At 32.5% G+C, this 22,994-nt stretch overlaps 2 protein-coding genes across 2 annotated transcripts in view; one reads left to right on the top strand and one right to left on the bottom strand.

Annotated features, from left to right (window-relative positions):
• Positions 1-2,877: 2,877 nt before the first annotated feature.
• LOC118190359 (serine/arginine-rich splicing factor 10-like) lies at positions 2,878-3,737 on the bottom strand. The gene has a single exon (XM_035361064.2). The coding sequence runs from the start codon at positions 3,548-3,550 to the stop codon at positions 3,038-3,040; it is 513 nt and encodes a 170-aa protein (XP_035216955.1). The 5' UTR covers positions 3,551-3,737; the 3' UTR covers positions 2,878-3,037.
• A 335-nt stretch (positions 3,738-4,072) lies between these two features.
• The window catches only part of Acat1 (Acetyl-CoA acetyltransferase 1), a 94,230-nt gene continuing 75,308 nt past the window's right edge, over positions 4,073-22,994 (top strand). The window contains exons 1-4 of the mRNA XM_085806930.1: positions 4,073-4,172; positions 4,270-4,332; positions 9,023-9,140; positions 9,220-9,315. Coding sequence (XP_085663056.1) covers positions 4,140-4,172; positions 4,270-4,332; positions 9,023-9,140; positions 9,220-9,315 — 310 coding nt within the window. The 5' untranslated portion in view covers positions 4,073-4,139. The remainder of the gene's footprint in view (positions 4,173-4,269; positions 4,333-9,022; positions 9,141-9,219; positions 9,316-22,994) is intronic.

Here is a 22,994-nt window from a genome sequence, read left to right on the forward strand (position 1 = left end):
CATTTCAGCGACTGCAATGACGAAAATATATTAATTACGGTTTGAGCTGCTTGACCACCCGCCCTGTTGGTCAGACATGACACTGCTCTTTCTGACACTAAGTGACAGTCAAAACATTTCTCCAAAAATGGGCTCCAAAAATGATAAAAACTGTGACTTTGGCTCTAATGTAAAATTGGGTATCCTTTCGATTAGCGACAAATTTTGGCGATGAAACCACATTTCTGGTTACCACAATTCCTGATTTTTTTAAAATGAAAACAGATCAATATATACATGGACAAAGTTAAAGCAGTGTGCAATGCCTAGTTTATGTAATTCTTCAACTTTTTATTTTGGTTCTGTGTAGCGGCAATCTTGATATTATGCCTCCGTGGTGTCAATCTTGGCGCCAAAAACGAATTGCCAAAAAACAAGGGGTACCCAATTGTAAACTTTTACCATTCCTTCTGCTGGAAAAGTGATGGCCAAAGTTTTCTGGGACAGTCATGGGATTGTCTCAATAGATTATCTTGAAAAGAAAAACCATTAACGCAACATACTATGCAATGTTATTTAACAAGCGGAACGCAAAAATTGTGGAAAGACGGGCACATTTGCAAAAGAAAAAATTTTGTTTCACCAAGCCAATGCTCCATCACACACCACAGCAGTTGCAATGGCAAAATTCCATGAATCACAATTTGAACTGCTTCATGATCCATCCTAGTCAGCATCAAATAACTTTTTTTTTTATTCCCTAAGCTAAAAGTACTTGGAGGACAAAGATATGAGAAGACATTACAGAGAAAGATTCCACATATTATTTAGGCGGGTTAAAAGTATGCAAGCATCGCTGGAAGAAATGTATACACCTACAAGGAGACTATGTCGGAAAATAACGGTAATTTTGGAGAAGAAATAAGTTGGAAACTTTTAACAGTCTACGTACAAAAATGGTAACGGTAAAAGTTTACAATTGGGTACCCCTTGTTTTTTGGCGATTCTTTCTTGACGCCAAGATCGGCAACAGGAAGACATAATTTCATGATGGCCGCTACACAAAACCAAAATAAAAAGTCAAAGAATTGCATAAACTCTGTGTCCATGTACACATTGACCTGTTTTCACTTAAAAAAAATCCCAGAAATGCACAAAATAGGCATTGCGCACTGTTTAAATTTGTGCATGGACACATCAATGTATTTTATTTTTAAAAATCAGGAGACTAAAGCAAAGTTACACTATCATAGTAACGAGAAATAATATTTCATCGCCAAAATTTTACAAAAAAGTGTCGCTAAACGAAGAGGCACCCAATTCTACACTAGAGCTAAATGGTGACACTACTTGAATGAAGGATTGTTATTAGCATGGCTGCCTGAAAAATCATTATGCTCATGATTGGCAGTGTGACACATTCTGAAAATATGGAAAATTCTACCAAGATGGTAGTGATAACACATAAGTATCAATAGAAAATTAAAGGGGATATAAATTTCCCAGTCATTATCTTAATTTTTTAGACAATAGTCTCTTAACAAGAAAATCACCCTGTATGCACATGTAAATGTTGAAAAATAATAAACTTTAGCATGTGCTCATCTTACAAATAAGATTTTAAATCAACATACTGTTATGAGATTAAATTCTGTATTTTTCATCATTAAACTAGTATGCTTTCAGAATTAACCAAAAGGTATTGGAATCACTTCGGCTAGTGCTTAGTTCCGAGTTTTACAAGAATTTGTTGGACTTTTAATGTATCACTTGACACATAATGGAAGTGACCATTGCAAGTGAAATCCAGATGTTATTTTCAAATTACAACCCTGCTTCTCCAAGCTAACAGTGTCAAAGATATGATAAATATAAATTATGAAAATTACTTTTTACAAAGAATTACATTTTATATGTTTCAAAACTACTTTCCAAGGGTATATTCAATTTCAGGGTTTTTAAAATAAAACAAATACATGTAAGCATAAGAAAGCTAAAAATTTACTATTCATCTAACTGTAAGATAATATAGAAAAATTTTAAATCATCAAATTTAATTTTATAAGCTTGTTTAAAATTATTTTTTGAAGATTATAAACAGAACCACAGGAATAACTCAATCACTTCTTTCACTGCATTTAACATTTTGTTAGAGCATGGGTAAACTATCAGTTATCCTTTTTAATAAATGTACCTTTACTCTTAATGAGATATTTATAAAAAAAAAATTTAATTTCTACATAACATTTAAAAAATAATTTCATGCATATATATATATTTAAATTTTAATAACTAGAATTTACTCCAATTATGTGATGAAAATATTCTTAAAACTATATAAGGCTATCGAGTTATTTATTTTCATATTTTTGTCAAGAATTCTGAATCCTGAGAAATTTACGAAAGTGCAGGATTTAATCTTAAAATACGAGGTCCTAACTTATTCTTTAAATTTATAACAAAGCATTATTGCCAAAGTAAAAATAACCTTATCCCATTTGATTACCTTTTAGTCTTTTGTCTTTAAAAGGTACTTTGCGTCTTTACTGAAGGCGCTTGTGCTTTGCGTACTTGATCTGCACAAATTGCTTTGCCCCTTGTGTCTTTACATTTGTCAACTTGACCTTTACCAGATGTCTGGTACTTGTATCTTTACTTGAACCCTTGTACTACCTTGTACCTTTACTTGGACCCTTGCATTAACTTGTACGCTTACGAGTCTAGGACTCTTGTGTTACCTTGTATCTTTATAGAACTTCAGAACCTTGTATTGCCTTGCCTTTACTTGTATCTAGAGTACTGCAATGGTTAAAAGAATTAATAAATGAGTCTAAAAATATTAAAATTTCTCGTGTAAAAATATATAATTTAACGTTACGTGTACACACATACAAAAAATACTGATTTAACATTTTAATGACCAACCAACTACAAGCTTAATGAATCAAATGAAATTAAGATGAGTATACACATGGACATTAATTAAGAACAAAAATAAAAAGTCAAAATAAGCAGGTGAAATTCTAAATGTTCATTTCGGCATTTGGAAGACCACAAATCAAGCGTCGCTGTGAGGGCTGGCACTTCGATGATACCTCTCCTTTGAACGAGAACGTGATCGTGAACGCGAACGACTGCCAGAAAACCTTTTCTTACGGTATCCAGGGCTACGATCACGATAATACGGAGATCTGCTTCTTGATCTACCTCTTCTACGATAATCATCATAACGGCTAGAACCACCTCGATATGGCGATCGGCGTCCTTTCCTTTCTTTACCACGCATTTCTTGAGGCGTTTTTCTATCACCTTGAGCAAATTCAATTTCAAGCTCGCGTCCAAAAAATCGAATTCGATCTAGTTCATTCAAAGCTTCTTCGGCATCGCGAATATCTTCAAATTGCACGTACGCAAATCCACGAGGTCGTCGACTGTAATAATCAAGTGGTATATACACATCGGTAATAGGACCATACTTTCCAAATAATCTTCGTAACTCTTCAGGTCTAGCACTGTCCGGAACATTACGCACAAAGAGCGACGAATTCGGTGGTCGCGAATACCGAGACATAATTCTCCAATTCAATTTATGTTTTCAAGCACACAAAATAGCTCAAACCAGGGTTTCTAAATGCTTAGAAGGTAACACTGTTTTAGCACTAATATGATGCCTATGGAAATTTCAGCAAACTTAAGCACCGACACATAAAATTCCACGAAATGGCGAACAACGCAGATACTTATCTCAGAAAAATCGATTGTGAAGTTAAAGTTATTGCCACCCTCAAGCAATGCTACTCTCAGGAAATATTTATCAGTTTTAATGCAAAGAAAACAAAAAATATAATTTAACTATGTAGGATATTTTTTATTATTATTAGACACAAGTAATGTTTAGTATCATCATTTACATCATCAGTTTTCCTATCATGATTTAATACTGCTGGTTAAAAAAGAAGTGAAATTCAGGCTTATTGAATCTAAAATAAATTAAATTAAATAAATAATTGTAATTTACTGTAAATTGTGATAAATCTTTTTATTTTAATGTTGATACTTTTTTTTAAATTGTATTTTGAAAATTTGTATTAAGAAATGGCAATCTGTTTTTATTTACATTTGTTGCTTATCGCCCGCAAATTAATTCGAGAGTTTGAATCATGAATCTCCATCGCGTTAACACATCATTAAAAGTAAATTTTTGTGAATCTAAATTTATTTCCTGTATTAAATATGTGCAACTGTATTATGGATAAATAAATTAAATAATAAGTATGCAATTCTTTGTAGGTGTTTTATAAACATATACAGAAATCAAATGGAAATTTTGGCACATTTCGCCAGAAACATAACGTAAGTATCTGTTGAATATTGTTGCTTTCGTTGTTTGTTAAATCGTACGTCTAATCTCTTGTTTTTCAAATGCGATATTTTTTTCTGCGAAAGATTGGTTACTTCGGGATACCAACTTTATTACACTCTATTGACTTTTAATTAATGCGAAAGTTAAACTGTGGCACTATAAAAAAAAAAAAAAAAAAAAAAAAAAAGATTTGATAGAAATAATTATAAATCCGACTTAAAAAAAAAGGCATAATTTAATCTAAATTCCATTTATAATTCGATGAAGCGTTTTCACTTTAATACTGATAGTTTTTGTTCGTACATTTGCTTCACATGAATGTCATTCTCCACCATACAAATAGAAAATGCAAGATAACTGCCCTATATTTCTTGTTGGTTTCGCTAACATAACATCATCACCGTGTTTGTTTGAATATGACATAGAATAGCTGTCAGTATTCTGTTATGTATGATCACAGCTGTAAAATAAAAATTTTCTTCAAGTATGAAATATGACACTTTAATTGAGAAATGTAATAGCATTTCTTAAGCTGCTTTTATTGTGGTCAGAATGGGTTATTAGTTATGTGAATAAAATATGATGGGTATGTTGTATCATAATATAATCAATATTCTGATTGACTCTGCCATGGTTAGTTTTATATTTCATCATCAATAGCAGAAGTAGATGTGTATGGTTGCAGTTGCAAAGGCTTTCCAAAGAGTCTGATATTTGGACTAATTATGGTTTAACAGAGTGGGTTTTGTGGCAAGTTGGCTTCAAAAAATTAAATTAAATGGGACCATAAATTTGCCATTGATCACTTTTATGTCAGTATTAAATGTTTCTTTAAAGAAAATAAGGAACTACACTTATATGCGCCCTCAAGTTGCCAAATTTCTTGCCAAACATTTTTGGTGAGAAACTCCACGCTGTCATATTACTACCTAAATTTTTTGTCTACATTTCGAATTTTAAGCCTAAAATGTCTCCCAAAACATGGTTTTCGCATATGCAAAAACCACGTTTTGAAAACACAATTTAAGCTAAAAATCCAACGCAAAAACAAAAAATTTAGATAGCAAAAACATAAAGTTTTTACCCAAAAATATTTGACAAGAATCCATATACGCAGTGATCTGTTTTAACTTCAAAAAACATGTACAACTTGCACATTCTAGGCAACGAAGGAATCTACTAACTATGCACACCTCGCTTCGATAAATTAACGTAACAACAATAAATTTCAAAGAATACCATGTACACAGCATTCTGTTTAAAATTAAAAAAAATATGAATTGCACAATCTAGGCATTGTGCACAAATCAACCAAATAAACTAAACTAAATTACAAATAGTTCAAAAAACAACGATAACAACAAAAATTCATAGTAAAAAAAATGAACATAACATTCTACAAAATAAAAACAGTAAAATAAAATGCACTTACCATGTAACATTTCCCTTCTCTGAAGACCACTTAGTCACCCACCCTAAAAGAACGGACAGAGAACCCTTTGCTCGCCTTGGCCGGAAGAGAGGAGTGGATTTTTCCCCCTGGTCGCAGGTGGGAGTAAGAAGAGATTGAGATGTGAAAGAGAAAAGAACGGACGCTGGTTTGCGCGCTCTACTGTAGTGAAAATGTATTTTAAAGTTTTTCTAAATTGTAAGCTGTACATAGGTGTATATAAAGATAAATATTTAGCCTAGACCAGGTCTCGTTTCTTTTGATGGAGATACGACTATGGTACAACCATAATACATTCCTGAATAAAATTTCGCCAGTCACACAATGTCTGTGAACAAAAGTGCCACGATTTTGCTATATCACATGTCATTTTGAGATTCAAAATTTTGAAAGTAATGATAAAAACTTCCTCTCAAGTTAACTTACTACACCAAAACCATAATCCAAATCTTAAACTCCGCTGTCAGCCACATACTTTACCAGCAACCATTTGACTGCAAATCCACACAAGAACTATCAGAAATGCCCTTCTTCATCCGAGTTCTCATAGCAGCTCTGCTCCGTTTTAAAAGTCCCACAGAAATTCCAAAAATGCACTTCAGTCCTCATAAACACACCCGTGAACAAAAGACTCGTTAACAACTCCAACATTGTACCTTTTAATACTAAATTTACTTTCCACACAAACTAAAATATGTGACCAAAATCTTTCCAGCACGTCTATCATTACAACATAGGCTATTTCAAAGCACGCACAACACGAACCAACGAGCAATTAAACCACTCCAGCAAAAGATTTTTCAACATCAACAGGTTTGCTATACAACACGCAATAGCTCCAAAAACGAGCACAGAACATGCATCGCCACATTTGGTAAAATTAGGGTGCATATAAGAGTAGAGCCGGAAATAAATACCTGCCATTTTAGCTTGGAAATTCATTTTATTTGATTGCAGAAATAATTTTACTGCTGTTAACTACCATTTTTAATATTTTTTAAATTAATATTTATAACCTGTTTGTAATCTCAGTAATCTTTGTACAGTCAAAAGTCGTTAATTCGGACACCCATAATCCGGAATGATCTATAATCCGGACCTCAAAGCTACAAACTTTCTGCGCATGCGTCGCGTTGACGCGTAAGACCTTTACCGCTGCTAATTTGCGTGTGCGCGTGCGCAAAATACGTTTACGAATGCGCGTTTAATGTATAACGGACGGGATAAGCTAAGCTAAAATTATCTAATTATCTATTTCAGTTAATGTTGTAGATTGCGTTGTTCCTTAATCTTCGAATTGGATCCGGATTATTATTTTTTGCAGACTGTTAGAGCAATTTTTTAAAAGTAAGCTTGAACTTTCGATTATGTCAAATAGAATTTCCGATATATATTTACTAATATGTAAAGGATATACAAAGCGAAAGTATCTTTCGGAGTCCATTAAACAAAAAGTGGAATTGCTGCAAAAAATGGATAAAGTTTATCTAAACTTTAACGTTTGTTTATCTAAACTTTGTTTATCTTTAACGCCGCGGCGGCGTGCATTGAATTGGAAGTTGATCTGTCAGCACTATCCTTATCTTAAGGGCAGATGTTTTTATTTTATTTGGCTTATAATTGCTTACTCAATGTAGTATTTCATCTCGCCTTTGATATGATTTAAATCAAATGCCTCGTCATTATAATTCGCTTCCGATAGCGAAGAAAGTGACAGAGGTCACTGAAAACGAAAAAATTTCGATTGACAAATTAGTCGGTATTCTCGACACAGCAATTATAGGACTTGAAAAGCGGAACTTTGTAACTGAACAAGAAATTATGTCTGTTTATGGAATTAAAGAGAATGTATTATCACATAAAAAACGAAGCAACTTAAACAACTTACATTGAAAGAAATGTTAAATAAAGTAAACAAATAAATATTAAGCTTTTCTTTTTTTGTAAATTTTGATACCCTTTAGATCATAATTGTTCTTTATTTCGTAAATTACGGTTTCATATTTTTAATTTTATAATTTCTGCATGCCATTTTACCAGATTTAAACTGATGATCTATAATCCGGAATCGCCAAAGTCCCGATGAGTCCGGATTAACGACTTTTGACTAAATGATTTTAAAAATATGTTGAGCTTTAGAACTGTAAAAATAAAATGATATCAGAATTATAATTCTTAACACTCATCTTTTATTTTTATCATCTGATCTAAAACTTGGGTAAAAATATATTTCAAGATACCCCTTGGCAAAAATTGGCAATTTTTTTGTGCCATTCTTATTTATGTCCAACACATTCCCCGATAAAATGGCATGCAATAATACATAATTAAAACAAAAAATACGTAATCTCAATAATTCACTAGGAAATAACATAAGAAAGGAAATACATGTTATCTAATCTAAGGAGTACAAAAAGGAAATATCAACTTATTTTATTTAAAAATTTCTGTTTCTTCGAATGTGCGATACACAGAACTCCTTAGCAGCATCCAAAAACTATTTAAATTTATCTAAACTGAATTCTGTATACTGCTGTCATTACATTAATTCACAAATGTAAAAATGAAAAATATCCTCTGTACTGCCAGATTGTCAGTAGCATTTCTTTTGAAAATCCCTTTTTATGATATTCCACATACCTTTCATAGTGTTGATGTGAGCTCCATTTTCAAAATCCTTATATATCACTGCATAATTTACTGAGAGGTGAACGAAGACATTTAAATCTTATGCACTAGTCAATCAATGTTTTCTTTCCCAGTCATTCCAAAATGTACAGAAACTTCAGGTTAATCTTACCACCAGCAGGCATTTTATAGTATAAAGCACAAAATAAGCAATGTACTTCCTAACCAACATCCATACCTAAGTAAGCCCTTACAAATACTTTCAGTCAAAATCACTGCAATCATGCATCACGACTAATCACATCATAACAGGGTTTCCATAACATTCAACCAGCTCAGGTTACCATAAATGAAACAACTTGGTGATAATCCAAGGGGTATGCCTAAAATATAGAATAACCAAAACTTATGTAATATGCTGAAGTTTTAGTAAATAAATTAACCTAACTGTTTCAATATAATAGTAATATGAGTTATTCAGTTTAAAAACAGGTCATATGTTTATATGTGGATTGAGTTTAAATAATATAATTTTTATAGGCCTTTTTTTAATAGTTATTGTAATTTTAATTAATTTTAGTTCTCTATTTTGTATTTTTTAGGATGTAGTCATTGCTTCTGCTATCAGAACACCTATTGGATCTTTCCGCAGCTCTTTGGCTCCTTTGACAGCACCTAAGCTAGGGGCAGTTGCTATACAAGGTGCTGTAAATGCAGCAGGTAACAAACAAAAAGTTATTAAAATTAATGTGTTTTGAAATTTGAAATTTCCATTTCATCTGTATTGTAATTTATATAGGCATTCCCAAAGAAGCTGTTCAGGAAGTTTATATGGGACAAGTTTTACAAGCTGGAGCAGGACAAGCTCCTGCAAGACAAGCTGCTCTTGGAGCTGGTAATTTTAAATTATAAATTTCAAGTTTTGGTTTGTGTAAAAACTTTCCAAAAACCACTTATTTTAGATAACAGGCAACAGCAATCAGTGAAGTGCTTAGTTATATTTTACATTGAGCATAAAGAAAAAATAATCACTTTGAAAAATCCTTTATTTAAATTTGAAAAACTGGCAAACTTTTTATCACATTTTTCTTTTTTTTTTCATTTTTTCTTTTTGTGTATATGCTCTACTTATTAAAATTCAAGTAACGAATAGCTGAATGGGTAAGATTTCTGATCACTGATAATTTACCTCATATTCAAATCCTGTCAAATAAGCTGGCTGCTTAGGTGTTTTGATGGTTTTTCTTAGAATATGTGACAGTTTCCCTTAGCTCTGGTGCACATAATGGTCAAACAAGCAAATGTGATAAATTTCAAAATGGTTGTTTTTATAGTATGAATAATAAAAATCAGAACATCCTTAATGCTTAAAGAAATTTCAGCTAAGCTAAAAATCATATCCTTCTTCATGCTGAACATAAATATTTGCTAGACGTACTCTGAAACCTATGTCCTATCTGTGGCCTTTCAAAAATTTGCAAAGCTCATTATAACTTCCTGTGCAAATAATGAAGTAATAATTATCAGGAATTTGAGCTTCTGAGGTAGATTATAGAAATCCACATTTGAACAGTTTCTGCTGAGTGCTCGAAATCAGTGGTAATCAGGCTTTTTAGCACTGCAACATCAAGGTTACAAGCTGACACAGAAGTTAAAGCAGTCAATCCACAATCTAATTTTAATTGCTCAGAAATATCCATTAGATAATATTAAAAATGAAAAAGTTTTATTTATTTATTTATTTTACTTTGTGTGAAACAGATGTTAATGTCAAAGCAAGTACAATAAACTTAAAATCAGCTCTGTCGTTACAAATATTTTGGTGAAAAATTGACTAATATTAGTAATTTATAAATAAAAATGAAAACATGACATATAACACATAGGAAATTTTAAAAAATTACAAAAGGAAAACATTTAATGATACTTCTGGCTCTATATTGCTGAACTTAAGTCTTAAAGGCAGTTGTAAGGCTAATTAGATTAAGTATTTAGATTTTAGATCGAGGAATTGGGAAAATCCCATCTTGCATATATAAGATAAGGCAAATAGTAATAATACCTTTAAAACCGCATTAGACAGTTCTGGATATTTATTTTGAACTTTTAAGCCAAAAACTGCTCAGTTCTTTGAAAACAAATTTTATATCTCCATTAGATGATAACTCAGTTTTTCATTTAAATGAAATAATAATTTTAGGGGCTACATAAATGGTTAGTCTATATTTTAGGGTGCCCCTTGGATTATCGCCAAGTTGTTGTTTCATTTATGGTAACCTGAGTAATTGGATGTTATGAAAACCCTATTATGATATAATTGGTTGCATGACTGTGATGAATTTGACTGATGGGAAAATATTTGTAAGGGCTTAGTTATTGGATGTTGGTTAGGAAGTATGTTGCTTATTTTGTGTTTTACACCATAAATGGCTGTATGTCATAAGATTAATCTGAAGTTTCTGTATGATATAGAAGGAAAGGGAAAAAAGCATTAAATCACTGGTGTGTAAGTAAAGGTTTACTTAGTAGTAATTATAAGTGTCCTATTTGTACGAAGGAAATGCGTATGGTCGAACATAAAGACCATTCAGATGGCATTGAATGGGTTTGTCGCATGATAGGTTCATGCAAGAAATGCCACTGACAGTCCAGCACTATGGAGAATTTTTTTTACTCTTATTTTTGTGAATTTATGTGATGATGGTAGTATACAGATTCTAGTTCAGATAATTTTTGAAAGTTTTTGGATGCTGTTAAGGAATTTGTGTGTCACAGACTAAAGACATAGAAATTTCTCAATAAGTTAAATTGATATTTCCTTTTTTAGTCTGTTGATGAGATAGCATGTATTTTCTTTTTTATGTTATTTCATTGTTTGATTTAAAATGCAGTTTTTTGAGATTATATATTTTTTGCTTTAATTGCGTTTTATTGCATTATGTTTTGGACACCATTTTACTGGGGAGAGCATTGGACGTAAACAAGGATGACGCCAAAAAATAACCAATTTTTGCCATAGGATACCCTAGAATATATTTTTACCACATAAACTGGAAAGGATATTGAATTTATCGAGTCCAAATCTTCCAGAAAATATGTATTAAGATCTGTTAAGTGAGTTTTTAGATCTTTATTAACCCATTCACGACGGGCATCTCTGTTACTGAAGCATAGTCTTGGAACGGTACGTTAACCAGATGCGTCGTCTTGCGGGGGCAATTCACGCTGCTAAGCGTAACTTTGGAAAAAAATTAAATTTTTGGAATTGGAACAATTTTTGGTACATTATGAGAAGAATATTCAGGTAGTTGTCAAAATTAATTTTAAAGCTTTATTATTATATTATCCTTAAACATTTTTTAAAATACTCATGTAGAATAAAAAATTTTCCCCTTATCCCACAAATAAATATATATGGAAAAATATCCAAACAATCGCAAATTTAATTTAACACTTCACGCAATTAAAATTAAAAAATATTAAAACTGTCTTTCATAAAAATTCAACGAGCAAACAATAAAAAGTAAGCAATATTTCAAAATGAGACAGTGTATGATATTCTTTGAAACGGGTGAACGCAAGGTCCAACGTTGCATATGTCACAGGAATATAACATATGCTGCTATTTTACTCAGCAAATTTGAATCATTTAGCATTTGCATATGTTCTACGGTCAGATAGTGCTTTCGTTTTGCCATTTGAAGGTAAAAAAAAAAAAAAAAAACTTTCGCTAAGCATCGTCTTAATGCCCGAAAACTCAAAGAGTAATAAAAAAGTCTGTAATGATAGAACATCTACTACACTATGATGGGATAAAATAAAAATAAGAAAAAAAAAATGGTTAATCTTTGGATTATGGTAACTTGGCATTTTTTTGGCGGAAATTTGGCGACCCAACCCTGCTACAGCAACTTGCTAGTTTTTTTTTTGGACGCTATTTTGTTTTCACAAAGTAAAGGCATGTTTTTTTTTTTTTTTTTTTTTTTTTTTTTACTCAACATTTTTTTTTCCAACAATCTGCTAGCTGATTTACGCTTATGCTAGAACTTTTATGGAACAAAAGTGCTTAATCATGACGAAGATTAGGTGGGAAATTGGGACAAAGTGTAGAATCGCCTACTGTTTGCCGCGTTTTTAAGAACTGCACATACACGGTATCATCCATGTACACGTCGACCTATTTTCACTTAAAAAAAAATCCCAGAATTGCACAAAAATGGCATTGCACACACTCTTGACTTTATCCATGTACACTGCTAAAGTCCTAGCTAGTAACCTTTATCGCCTTACCAAAATGTCGCCAAACTACCTGTTACCATATTCGAGAGATTAGCCAAATTAATAAATTAAATTAAAAGTATTCCAGAGCATCGAGAACATGTTCATTTGTTTATATAAAATGACACAGTAAGAGCAATTACATTGCTCAACACTAACGAATTAGCATTTGTGTATATTCTATGTTTAGATATTGCTTTCATTTGCCATTAAAAAAAATATGTTTCGCTGACAATAAAAAATATTCATCTCAAAGCCGGAAAAATCTAAGAGTAATTAAAAAAAACTCTAATGATAGAACATCTATCCCACTATATCGCAGAAATAAAAATAAAAAGTACCTCAAAGCAGCGAGAACACGTACATTTGTTTATATCAAATGACCTAATTAAAGAGACATTACATTGCTCAACACCCACCCACGAATCTCACTCTCATTCCGAAACAAAATACCGAAAATAAAAAACATTGCCTATGAATGAAGGTAAATGTACTTAATTTTCGATATATTTCACCATAACAGACATACATCTACATCTAGCGGCAATAAAAAATACGGTACTTACATATTATCGCAACCAGGTTGGCGCGATTTGTAAGTTTGAGTAAAAAAGTATGAATAGAAAGAAAATGTACATTTATTAATTACAGATAATTTTTAATACAGTTTTTTATATTATTTTGTTTACCCTACTTACGGCAACCTTATGTTAATTTATTAAAGCGAGGTGTGCGTAGTTCGTAGATTCGTTCGTTGCCTACATTGTGCCATTCGTAGGTGTTTTTTTAAGTTAAAACATGTCGCTGTGTACATGGATTCTTGTCAAATATTTTTGGTTAGAAACTGTACGTTTTTGCTATCTAAATTTTTTGTTTTTGTTTCAGATTTTTAGCTTAAAGCGTGTTGTCAAAACGTAGTTTTTGCATGTGCGAAAACCGCATTTTTGGAGACATTTTAGGCTTAAAGTTCGAAATATAGACAAGAATCCATGTACACAGCGACATGTTTTAACTTATAAAAACATCTACGAATGGCACAATGTAGGCAACGAACGAATCTACGAACTACGCACACCTCGCTTTAATAAATTAACATAAGGTTGCTGTAAGTAGGGTCGCCAAATTTGGTGATTTATGCGAATTTTGGCCTGGTTGCGTTAATACGTAGGTACCAAAAATACTAATTAAATGTTCTATCTAAAAAGTCAAATGTGGTATGCCCGGCCATAAGAGGGAACTAAATGGCGATTCAAATATGACACACCCAGCTCTGAGATAATGTTTGCTGCTGATGTATATATGACATGCCCGTACTGAATGGGTTAAGGGAATGAACAACTTTTAGTTTTTTGCTGTAATAAAACCTTTTTAAAGTAGGAAATGTTGTAAAATTATCTTCTTGTAGAATCAGTCACGAATCAGTTTTCTTTGTAATTGCTTTGCTTTTATCATTAGCTATAAATATATTTAATTTTTCTCTTTGAGAAACTTAAATTCAGGTCATTCAGTTTGAGAAAAATATTACATAAGTAAGCTAACCTAAATTAGCCTTTCTTCATCAGTTAAAAAGTGTAAAAAAATTTCTATCGCCATCGTCATTCAAAAACACAAGTACTTCATCTTTAAGTTCAGATAGTCTCATTAAGACACATTTGTTGAAAGCCAACATACTTCTGTATGTTAAAGAAGCTGTTGATATTGACTGCACATTTCTCTGCATATCTGCGAAAAAAATCCTTGATTTCAGAGGACATGCCTTTGTAAAATTTATTATTTTAACTCCAGTATCTGAGACAGATTTTTAAGTGGTGTGTTTTTCGATACAAGCGCCTTTCTATGAATCCTACATTAAACTCGTGTAAAATTGGGAGAGACTTTTTTGATTTGGGCTACAAATCTGCTGTGTTTCTCTGCCATGGCACCAGTTGCATCACTGCACACACCTGCACAATTTTCACAAGAAGTATTTTCCATGATGTAAGAGTTTGCCAGTTTAAAGATTTCTTCCTCCTGAGTTTTTTGTAGTTCCTTGTAAAAAAGAAAGTTTTCAACTATTTCATTGTTGTACTCATATTTTGCAAAACAATAATTTCTACATGCCATCTTACTAGATTTAAACTGATGATCCAATTTCCAGAAAAATACTTTGTACTGTATAAGGCATGGAATCCATCTTGCTTATAGTTCATCATCTTCATTGCATACAAAATCATCTTTTATAAACTTGTTGAACTTATAGACTGATTTGTTTGCTTTTACTTCTTTATGTGTTGATTTCATGTCTCTGTAGAGGCAGAAGCCATCAAACAGATTTTGTCAGTGGTGAAAGTCAAAGCAGCTGAAATTGAAGAACCTTTTTTTTTCTTCAGTCATTTTTTCCCCCAATTATCCTACCAGTTTTTAGCCATTTATTTACGAGTTAACATAAAATCTATAATTTTAAAAACAGTCTGCTTAACACAAATTCTAAGTATGGAATTTTACACCAAAATAATAATTAAACTCACAATTGTGCCACATTTACGGTTATTAAAATTTGTGTTCTCATCACTTGCTTACATGGACATCCTGTGAAAACAAACTTGGTATTACTGCCTGTCTCCCAGAAGAACTGCTCTCGCAATTATGTTTAGTACTAGTTGGTAGATGTTGCTATAGCAATAGAATTAGTATATTTCAAGTAGGGCTGAGCCAAATGAATGCTTTATTGTTATTTTGATTTTGATGAATGTTGTCCATGGAAAACAGTTTAGAGAAAGTCAGTTTATCATTAAGTGCACCAAAATGCAAACTAAAAAGCAATTCTTCAAGATGCTGCTACGAAAAATAGATTTGGGCCTGTTTCTTTGGCAATAAATAGCTGTTCTTATGATGCACAGATAGTACACAGCATTATCTGATGCATATCCAAACTAAATAGATTTTAGATCAATGATTTCTAAGAGATATAGTCTATCTCTTTGAAATCGTTGTTCTAAAAATAGAATAACATCTCTAGAATTTAAATTTTCACATTTTAAGAACCAAAATTTTCTTTCCAAATGTTTAATTGTTACTGTTATCTAAAATATCATGAAGAAAATCCCTTTCTGTCAATCATGTATTTGTATTGAGTTAAACTTATTCAGAATTTTTTCATCTATCTTGTGATCCCATTTGGGGTCATGACCCATACAATTGATGCCACTGCTTTAGACTGCAAGACCAAATACTATTGCTTTAGATTATTTTTTTAAAATCTGTAATTCACTGCTGTTGCCAATTTTGTTATAAATTAAATAAATTATTCAGTATTCAAACCTCATTGGTGATCTGACTGTTATAATTTATATGGATGATGTAATCATTCCATCCAAAGATGAAAATAAGTGAATTAAAAAATTATGGTATGTTCTTCAAATTGACTGAGACTATGGTCTAAAAATAAATTTTCAGAAATGCAACTTTCTAAAAAAAAAAAAAAAAGATTGATATCCTAAGATATGTTATTGAAAATAGCACCCTTTGACCTTCAACATCCAAAATATATGCTATACAATCATTTCCTGAACCCAAAATAGCTAAATAGGTTCAAATTTTTCTTGGATTAGCTGGATACTTTTAAAAATTCATTAAAGATTATGCCACTGACACAAAACCTGTAATTGAGTTACTATGAAATTTTATCCCGTTTGAGTCCTGCTCAACAATGTGTTTTCTCAAATCTGAAACAAGCACTTTCCAATTATCCTATTCTATACCTTTACTAACAAGGTATACCGCAACTTCATTGCAACGCGAGTCAACACAGTAATGTATCTGTTGTCTTGCAACAAAGTACAGATGTTTCTTTCCACCCAGTTACTACCATCTTTTTCCGAAAATAAGACACTGTCTTACTTTCGTTTTTGGTCCAAAATACGCACTAGGGCTTATTTTCGGGGGAAGGCAAAAATAAATGTATATTTATATATTTTTATGTAATATTTATTTTACACAGAATACAGAGATTTAAATTTATTCAATTACAGTCATGTCATCTTCTTCTGCAACATCATCATAAATAAAATTATGAATTGTATTCTGATTTTCTTCCAAATCCATTTCCTGTTGAATCATTGGTCCGAATCTCTCACGTCTTGTGATATAGCTATCGTTAAATGAATACTTCTTGTCTAAGTAACCTGTTTGTAATGCATTGGAAACATCACTATCAGTTATTTTGTCCCAGGAATTTTTTACCCAATTCACAACTTATTGTAAGCCTGGTTTTACAAAATTACCTCGATGATTTCTCACCATTCTGATTTCAATATATCCCTTGATTTCCATCTGCAAATGATCCTTGAATGGCTTGTTTATTGGAATGTCAAGTGTCTGGAGGTAACCAGTCATTCCTGCCGGAATCATTATTTGATCAATCTTCCTCTCAGCAAGAAAGTTTTTCATGTCTTTAGCACGGTGATTACTGGCTGAATCCCAAACTAGTAAACCTCTATTCTGACCCCTCAACAGTGGTGGCAGCATAAAATCAACCCACTTTCTTATAACTACTTGGGTACACCAGGCTTTTTCACTTTCAATGACATAAATTCCTGAAACAAGTTGAATCTGGTCTTTTTTACCTTTAGTGATTAAAAATGGCGATACTTTCTTGCCATCTAGATGAATCGCCAAAATACAGGTAGCACAAAGCACTATCGTAACTGGTAGAAAGAACGTAAATTGACAAAGAAGCCTTGTGGTGAACCGTCATTTGAGCTCCTTGGCATAGGAATACCACAGTTTCATCCATAGCAATCATGTTGGAGAGTTGGTATTTCGAAAAATCGATGCCATCAACAAAAAGCTTAAACGCAAGTGCACGCTTAACAACTTCATTGTCTTCCAGCTTAAACAATATTGTTGATCTCCTTAGAGACAGTTCATATTGTTTAAGGAAGTTGTCTAAGCAGTGTGACAATGCTTTAACTTCTTCTGTGGATATATCAAATTCAATTGCTGTTTCAAGGGCAAATTTTTTAATATCAGCCCTGTGCACAACCAAAGCCATTGCTCTCCTCCCTGCAATCCATTCCCAGATGCAATCTTCCAACTCAAAAAATAACGGCTTCCGACCTGATCCAACTCTGCGTTTTTTCTCATTTCCTTGGTCCACCAGTTGACACAGGTAATTGTAGTCTGCACGCCATTTACGAACCATATGGAGATCCAGCGTCTTCTCTTTACAGCATGCTACAAGATTTACACCCCTGGAGTCTTCCACGATTCCCTTTTTGTACTCGACAGAATAGCTCTTTTGTTTTGTACTAATTTTAACTGAGGTTAAAAATTATTCACTTAATTTTTAAATAAAATTACATATGAGGAAATAATCAGACTTACAAGACTGAAATGAAGAAACGTTGTATACCTGCACTGTCACTCAATGTAGACTGCTGCCTTATGTTGTATTTTTAACCAGTTCGCTGTTAGGAAAATCGCAAACATTTCGTGCCATTTTTTGCACACAAAGGTAAACTTTTTGTGTCTAAAACTGGGCTCAGAGTATTTCTTTCCCCCTTTCACCACCTGTGAAAGCCTATTTAGAAGTTCTGTTCAAACCAGATTGAACAGCGTACCTGTCACACTGAAGGATGGTGAATAACGACCCCCTAAAGGGCAACATAAAAGACAAAGACTGGTATAGTCCTTAGAGCAGATATTTTTCCCTTTGCACCCAACCCCACTTCCACTTCCTGCACCCAACCCCAAATCTATTGCAATCTATTACAATGTAAATGTAATTTTTAATTGTCAAGAAAAAGCTTTATATAAAGTAAAAATAAGGGCATTAGCTAGTATTTGAAATGCCCTTGAATTTTGTTTTATTATTTTCTTGATGGCCTGTAACAAAAGAGAAGAACTGAATCGTTAAGAATTGAAAAGATAGCATTCAAATCCCTTTGTTCGTTAATAGAAAGGGAGGAAGCTGTTGTGAATCTTATAAGATATGTTGAGGGGGTAGCTATTCGAAGAAAGTGTCCCCATCCTTTACTTTCCTGAAACAGCCCCGCTGTGATCCTAATGCGACACCGTTGAGAAGATAAGTAATCCATCAATTACCCCTTTTGATTTTCAACTCATTCTAAGGGGGTTGGAAAAAGGTCGCTGCGTCGCATGTGTCTTGGGGGTTACGGTTCAGCTCAAATTTCACTCCGACGAGAGTCTGCTGACGCTAACGGTTGACAAAGCCTTTCCTGTGAACGTATCTCTCTCGGGGCAAACGGTGAACTGGTTAAGATAAATTCCAAGAATTAATTTGAAACGAACTGTAGAGGTAAACAATTAATTTCTTGGAATATTTTGTTTCAAACATTTCTCTGAAATACAAATATTAGGAAAGCTAAACATATTATTACTTATACTTAATAAATCAACAGCATTTTTTACAAATTCTTTTTGTCACATTATTTTAACTAGGGATTATTTTCGGGGGATGTCTTATTTTACAAAAAGTTCCAAAAATCATGATAGGGCTTATTTTCAGAGGATGTCTTATTTTACAAAAAGTTCCAAAAATCACGATAGGGCTTATTTTCGGAGGATGTCTTATTTTCAGAAAAAGACGGTATATGAACAAGAAAACGGGAATGAGACTATTCGTCGTGGGCGTTTCACTCTCAGGCGAGTTCGCTGTTAAGGCATATTTTTCTTTACACGACTGTATTATATCTTGTCCTTTTATAATAAGTTGATTTAAATTATGTTTAATTTAAAAATTTAATTCTATTTAATAAACATTTTATATATATAAAATATAAATACATGTAAAATGTTTCTGTGTACAGTTTTATACAAATACACCGTTATACATGACATATTAATTTTAAGAAAGTAAGGTACTGACAAGATTCCAAAGTAATTCTGTTTTCCATTCAGATTTCATAAAAATGTGAATTTCCTGCTTCTATGAGTGATTTCTCTGAACTAGCAGATTAAAATTTCAAGAAATTTTAATGAATGATGTAAATATTGTATTTGCATAATTTTAAAATAGATAATAACTTCTGTTATGTCAGAAGTTTAGCCCCAGTTCTCTTTGACTGACATAATTTCCAACTATGTGTAATTTCTTTATATCTCGTACTTGTAAATATCTATATATATTAATATATTAAAAACAACTTTTATTAAATATATACAAAAGGTAAACAGAATTATTAAACTAAATAAATTTAATACAAGTATAATACGACAAGATAAAATACAGTCAAGTAAAGATAAATATGTCTTGATGGCGAAATGGCCACGTTGAAATGGTAAGGACAAAAAAGACCTATACCCCAAGAAAACTACATCCAAGAAGAGAAATACTTCAGTTATGAATTAGAAATCTTATTCATCACTAAATCCCTTAAAAAATTTCTATATTATTTAGCTGGAACAAAATGTGACATGGCCACTCACAAAAACAAAACAGTAATTCAAAATTACATCACCAAAATATTAAAAACAAAAATTAGAGCACTAAAATTCAATTCTTTACCAAAAGATTAAGACATAAAAATTTCATGATGAAAAATCTTCAGTGATTAGAGGTGAAGCAATGGTGTGTTCAAGACATAAGGTCATTCAATACAGCAGGAGAATGTCACCACTATGTTGTAATTTAAGGTCAAGGTCCAGATAGATGAGCAAGTTGTGCTTATCCATGGTGTCTGTTTAGGGCATTGGCTATTAGTCAATATGCCTATTCTGCTGAGATGTTTGGCTAAGCAATCGTGCCCTGTACTCAATCTGAAATTAGCCACAGCCTCTCTATGTGGCCTGCGACTGAACTCATTGCAGTCATTCCTGATAATTTCCCAGAGTTTACTCTTCCATTTAATTGATAATCATTATAAGCTGGTAGAAGATTCTCGTGAATGCTTCTAAGAGAATACAAAGGAATAGAACTCTGTTCAATGAATAACTCTGTACGTCTATTTGCCAATAAATAACTCTGTACGTCTCTCTGCCGTCTCTTTGCTCTTTGCTTTTTCACTACCATTAATATCTATGTGGGGTGATATCCACTGAAATTATACTGTTTTACTGTTCCTGTTTAGTTGCCTGATATCTTGTTTTATATTTGACACAAGAGGAGGCAAGAGAAAGTGGTGTTGCTTCTATGGGCGACTAAGAATCAACAAGAATGATAGCCTTAAAAACTCAATTCTAGATTTAAAATTAGACATAGCAAAAAAGACTGCATGAATTTTTACATTAAAATTTGAAAAATGTTGACCCACTGGAGCGTGATGTGAAAACAGTTTACAATATGCACCTGCACCAGCAGCATTATTCGTGCTAGAGCCATCTGTAAATGCACATATCCATTCTGGCTCAGGATAGTTATTGTCCAGTAGAAACAAGGCATTTGATTTTAGATTAATATCTAGTGTGTCTTTTTTTTTCTATTTTCATCCAATTTTAAATTGTAGAATATTTCCAAAAACTACAGCAGGTCTACAAGTTAGTATTTTTAGCAGGGATACTGAGGTTTAAATCATCCAAAAGACCTTCTGGCCTTCGAAAATCTCGACTGGAAAAATCTGAGTTCTGAGGATGCTGAGTTGTATATTTTGCATCTGATTTGTCCACTGGGATGATTTCACTCTAGTAACTGTATAAACTGCCTGTTTCTGTATCTCAACAGCAATCAGAGGGTTTGAAGTATAGTATTATAATTCATATCACTGAAGAAACTTCAGTGCGAACAGCGAACAGCCACAACCTCCAAAAGCGAACAGCCACAACCGTGAACTGTTACTCACTTAGTCAGGAGACATATGCAATTTTAGGAATGTCACTGGTGTGAGTAATATAACCCCCCATAACTAAAATAACACTTAAAATTGCTTGATGGGCTCTTTACTCTGAAGACTTTCACTCACAATTAAATATAGCTATGAACCTGTGAATATCTAATGAGACATATACATTCTTTAAGTTGATTTTCTGTTATGTTAATTTCCACCGACAATGTCACCCAAAAGATTATTGTGGCACAATCAACTGATGAATTCATTACTGGGATCAAACAAACTTTAGACAAAACCCATTTATATAACTACTCTTTAAAGAATGATCTTCAATATAAAATAGTTAAAGACCAAGAACTGCTAGTTATATTTCAGGCCATGCAAAAAGAAATAGTGCAAAATGTTCATTCTAAAGGTTATTTCTCTACTCTTAAAACGGAAGGCATTATTAAATGGGAATATTATATCCCTAATTTGTGTACAGTTCTTAAAAAAAATCATCTTGAACTGCATCCTAGGTATGCTGTCTTCCAAAAAATCTGGTAATTTTCACCCAATTCCAAAAGGTAGTACACAGTTTGACACATATACTTTCTGGCAATGCATTCTAAGTTTCTCTGCCTTTAACGTGTTAAATAGACAAATATGCAAAACACTCTTGACGAAGTTGAAATTATATCAAAAATCTTTGGGTAACTCCAGACTTATTATCTCAGATAAAGGGGCTGCTTTTACTTCAACTGAATTGTCATGACAAGAATGTTGAGCATATAACAATAACTGCTGGCATTCTGCATGGAAACAAACAGATTGAATACATGCACAGTATTTGGTTTCCCATCTTAACCAAGTTCTCCATACAAGAACTCAAAATGTAGTTTAAACACATTGCCTCTGTTCAAAGAATCATCAATAGCACTACATCACAAACCACCAGTTGCAAACCACATGAACTACTTTTTCGGCATAAAAATGAAAAATGAAGAAGGTATCAAAATTAAACAAATAAGGTTGCACTATGAACAGAATAGTGAAAAACAGCATTCTCAAAATTCAAGAAGGAAACAGACGTTACAATGTAGCTCCATAAACTACCAAACTTATATAAAGTGGGTGATCAAGTAGCTCTGCAATGAACTCAGTTTGGAATTGGAAGGAAACTCTGTAAAATTTGTAGACCCCTACAAAGTCATGTGTTAAGCCATGTGACTACTATGAAGTAGGGAAAGTTGGAATATATGGAGGAGTTCAATGTAGATAGTGAACTCTTTATTTAGAACTATGTACCACACAAATGGACATCTCATATTTATTACTTCTGTTCTTCAATTCATGATTTTTTTAACTTTGTATGATTTTTCATTCTTTTTTATTGCTTATTATTTTTTTTTTCATAGAATTTTTTTATGTAATAAAGATTTATTTAGATGTTAATTTTTTTCTTCTCTTGTCAGTATGTTCCAGGCATGTTCCTTAAGACATTTGAGATAGTCTGGAGAAAAGACATTTTCTTTCTTCTTCTTCTTCTTTT

The sequence above is a fragment of the Stegodyphus dumicola genome, chromosome 1 (assembly GCF_044657685.1).
Source record: "Stegodyphus dumicola isolate Sdum_Otavi_A_Nest chromosome 1, ASM4465768v1".
Classification (NCBI taxonomy): Eukaryota; Metazoa; Arthropoda; class Arachnida; order Araneae; family Eresidae; genus Stegodyphus; species Stegodyphus dumicola.

Excerpts from the sequence above, each read along its gene's own strand:
- LOC118190359 (XM_035361064.2), bottom strand. The coding sequence starts at position 3,550 with ATGTCTCGGTATTCGCGACCACCGAATTCGTCGCTCTTTGTGCGTAAT.